This window comes from Sitophilus oryzae, unplaced genomic scaffold (assembly GCF_002938485.1).
Source record: "Sitophilus oryzae breed Bouriz unplaced genomic scaffold, Soryzae_2.0 scaffold_1084_pilon_pilon, whole genome shotgun sequence".
Lineage (NCBI taxonomy): Eukaryota > Metazoa > Arthropoda > Insecta > Coleoptera > Curculionidae > Sitophilus > Sitophilus oryzae.
This window is the reverse complement of record NW_022145709.1, coordinates 684,852-688,846: the sequence shown is the minus strand read 5'-3', so window position 1 is coordinate 688,846 and position 3,995 is coordinate 684,852. Positions and strand designations below refer to the sequence as shown.

Here is a 3,995-nt window from a genome sequence, read left to right as displayed (position 1 = left end):
AAAGTCAAATTCCAACGAGATGAAACTACCCCTCAAATATTACCAAGTTATATAATAATATCGCCACCTTGTTTTTCCTCATGCTGACATAAATGTGAGAAAATTTTATCCAGTTTGTATGTTAATGGAAATTCTTGCTTTGCTCTATCATCACCATTACAAATGATTAGTTCGACGCGAACAAAGTCGCTGGTACACGCTAGTTATTTTATACAAATTATGTGAAAAATAAAAGCCTTAAATATGTAAAAGCAACGGCCTAGCTACGTTAAGCGACGTAAAGCGATACTGGTGGATGGACGGGTGACCGGTTCGAAACTCTGTATCGTGCTGTTGTTCAAGGGAAAAGTGTAAAATCTATTGATACACACTGCTCATTCACGCCGGTTCGAGGCCGGATGAGATCGGATATCTCGTGAGTAAGAGTTGAGTTAGACACTTCCTAAGTCGGTAGGCCATTGACCATGATATGGCCGAGGACGGCGGTTTGGATTCCACGTAAACAAAGTAGGCCCCGTCTAGATTAACCCTGGCAGCAAAAAGGAGACGTTAACTGAAATCTTTACTTTACTTTAAATACGTAAACACTAGATAGAGATAGTTTATTGTTTATGAATGTTTTAATATTCTTATTTAAACAATGTAAAGGCAAAATCGGTCAATAATTAGCGATCGGTCACTAATTGGCTAGTTTACCTTATAAGAATTATTTGTGTGAATTCTTCCTTTGACTGTTTCTAGACGGATGTAACTTGTCACAAATAACTATCCGCTTTGTATTTCAATTACTGAAATTGTTTATGTTTAATAATTTTACATTAAACTGATAATGTCAATATTCTTTTATAATTAGCAGGCGTCTCTTGTGTTCTTGTATTAATTGGGATATCTGTAAAATGCTTTTATAATTTAACCAATTATTTGTTATCATTTTTAAAATATATAGCTGTTTTATCTAAATAAAATATTGTGGGTGACCATTTTTAAAAACAGAAATCGTTTTTATTACATCCTGATGAGATAATGAGGACCAATAAAAGTTGGAATACAGAAAGCCACGCCTAGTATATTTCCATTAAGCGATTGCAATGGTCAGATTCTTTATAATCTAAATGAAAACAGAGATTAGCACAAGACCCGGAATAAAAAACTGTTTGGTTGTTCAACACATGTATAAAATTAATTATAGTAGTCGATGTTTGTTCTTCGTTTGATATATCATATTATATATGTGACTTTAATCAGTATATTCCAAGAAGGTTATATTGTTTGATAATTGTAAGTTATTTTTATAATTTTTGTAAAAATTATCATTTTTTAACATAATCTTTCAACGTTGATATACGAATTGATGGTTTAAGGTGGTTACGGTTCTTAAAATAATTGAACTATATTTTCAGTTTTTATTTCAATAGGAATAACATTCAGCCAGTGGCGGCTCGTGACCTTTACACTAGACAGTGCTGCATAATTGCAAAAAATAAATATCAAGATTTTATCAAGTTTAAAGACTTACCGAGTGATGAATTCCCAAACGGCTTAGCTAGTAGAATAAAATAATGTTCTTGGTATAGATGAATGAGATTTAGCACAAAAGTCACTATTAACAAAATAACAGTTTTATAATAAGACGCATAAATATTAGTTATTTCTCGTTTTCTTAAAAATTAACTCGATCCGTCTGTCCTTTTGTTTGGCAAACTTGTCAATCACACGTTCATTGAAGTCTGATATGGACCGAATTAGTCTTTGCTCGATTGTGAGGCATGCTAAAGCATTTAGTCTCTCTTGGCACATCGTACTTCTTAAAAACGTTTTAATACGATTTAATGTAGAGAAGTCTCTCTCGGCCTCTACGGTAGTCATTGGCATAGTAACAAGAATTTTTAATAATTTTATCACTTCTCTAAATACCTCTTGAAGATTGTTACTAACTAGAAAGTTAAGTAGCACAGCACATGACGAAAAGTTTCTATATTCTTCACTGGAGTATAAAACAGTTAATTCTGTTTTTAGCCTCTGCTTTTCTAAAAAGGGGTATGATTTCATGGTTTCTGTGAAGTAGTCTTGGGGGAAGGTCAAATCATACCATTCAAATTTTTCGCAAATCAACAGGTTTGCAGCATTTAGTTGGTCAGTATATTGAAATCGGTCTTCGGCAACATTAATTATAACATCACAAACCTCAGTAGCTGATATTTTCCAAGTCTCATCATTAAATTTTAATCTTTTCGTATCGATGATATTTTCAAACGATTTTGCTTTTCCATAATTTCATGCATTTTCTGGTTTCTGATTGTGGTTATATTTTCCTTAAATAATTTCAAGCAGCGACTGATTTCAACGGAGTCTATAATTCTTTTGTAGTTCGTTATACAAAATATCTACATGAGGCATAATGTAGTGAAATAGGGTAAGCCAAAAGACAAACGATCTTTCTTGCAATAGTCTTCTTATTGCTCCTGCCTGATTTTTTGTCGTAGTATTAATACCAGATGTTTCTTCGATTTCTTCCATACATTCTATCAAATCTTCCCTATATTCAAAAACAACATTTACTGTGCGGCTTTTAAAATTCCATCTAGTGGGCACAGATCTTGGAATTCTACGCCCAACTACTTTATTCAAAAAATGGACTCGTTGACTAGAGTTAGAAAAAAATATTGGTATTTCAGAGAGGTTTCCAAAGAATATCCGAACATCACTGTTTTGAGAGGCTGCTTGTGTCATTATTAAATTTAACTTGTGTGCATAACAATGCACAAAATGAGCTAAGGGATATTTTGCCTTAATTTTAGCCTGAACTCCTCCATGTCTCCCGCTCATTACTGCTGCACCATCGTACGATTGAGCAATCATTTTATTTGGATTTTGCCCTACCAAGGGTTGGAGTTCATTTAAAATGAGGGAGCTAAGCGAATCAGCTGTTTGTTGAGCGCTGGTAAAAAAGCCCCAAAATCGCTCAACTGCTGTGCTTCCTTTAATATAACGAAAAACCAGAACTGTTTGAAGTTTTGAAGAAACGTCGGTGGTTTCGTCGGCCATAACCCCCAAGAAATCCGCATCATGTATTTCCCTGGTAACTGTTTCTCGATAAACTTCGAAAATGCAGTCTAGTAAATCGTTCTGGATTTCTTTCGATGTTCCTTTAAAAACAGTAGAGGATTCTAAATGTTCTTTTAATGTTTTATCCAGTTCAGCAGTATAATTGATAAGACCTAGAAAAATTCCAGGATTTTTTGAAGTTTCACGTTCATCGTGGCCTCTTAATCCAAGCTCAAACATGCCGCAAAATTTTATAGCATCTATAATTTTTGAAAGCACTAACCTGTTTTTTGCAACTTTTTCATTATGAACAGCTATATTTTGCCAAAACGCCGTGTCAAGTTGTTCTTGTATATTCACTTTTCCTAACAAGGCAAAACGCATCTCATTACTTATGTGTTGTTTTGAATTTTCATGAGCCTTAGCCTTTTCACTTAAATGCGTTAAGTCACTAACACCATGGCTTGTCCAATGCACATCACCACCAAACAGTACACAAGTAAAACAAAATAATTTATGTTTAATGTCACAACCACAAATCCAATTGTACTTAGAATAAATGTTTACGTTAAATTTTCTAATGTAGGTTTTGCCGCGGCTTTTCGAAGAACACTCTATATTTAATTCCGGTTTTGGACGTCCAGTTTCTTTAATTTCTAATTTTTCGTCCATCGACAAACGCGAAAAGTCTTTATATTTTATAGGAATTTCCATAATTTAATTTGGAATCGATTTCAAACAAAACTAAGGACTAAGTCCAGAAACAAATATTTTTAGGGGGTGAATTCATCAATTAATTCGCCAAAGTATTCTTGAGTGAACTATTTTATACGGCAATTTCTCAAAAAAATTAACCTATGTTCAAGAATACATCACCCGGACCCCGAAAAGTGCAGCACGAATTTAATAGTTTCTGCTTCTCCGATTGGTCAACTCAAGGCCAAATTTAC

The 3,995-nt window shown here is 33.8% G+C and overlaps 1 protein-coding gene across 1 annotated transcript; it reads right to left on the bottom strand.

The window, feature by feature from the left end:
- Window positions 1-2,340: 2,340 nt before the first annotated feature.
- On the bottom strand, window positions 2,341-3,759 carry LOC115880864 (zinc finger MYM-type protein 1-like). Its single transcript, XM_030898186.1, has one exon. The coding sequence runs from the start codon at window positions 3,757-3,759 to the stop codon at window positions 2,341-2,343; it is 1,419 nt and encodes a 472-aa protein (XP_030754046.1).
- Between the last annotated feature and the right edge of the window lie 236 nt (window positions 3,760-3,995).

Coding starts and splice junctions, on each gene's coding strand:
- LOC115880864 (XM_030898186.1), bottom strand. CDS start 3,759: ATGGAAATTCCTATAAAATATAAAGACTTTTCGCGTTTGTCGATGGAC.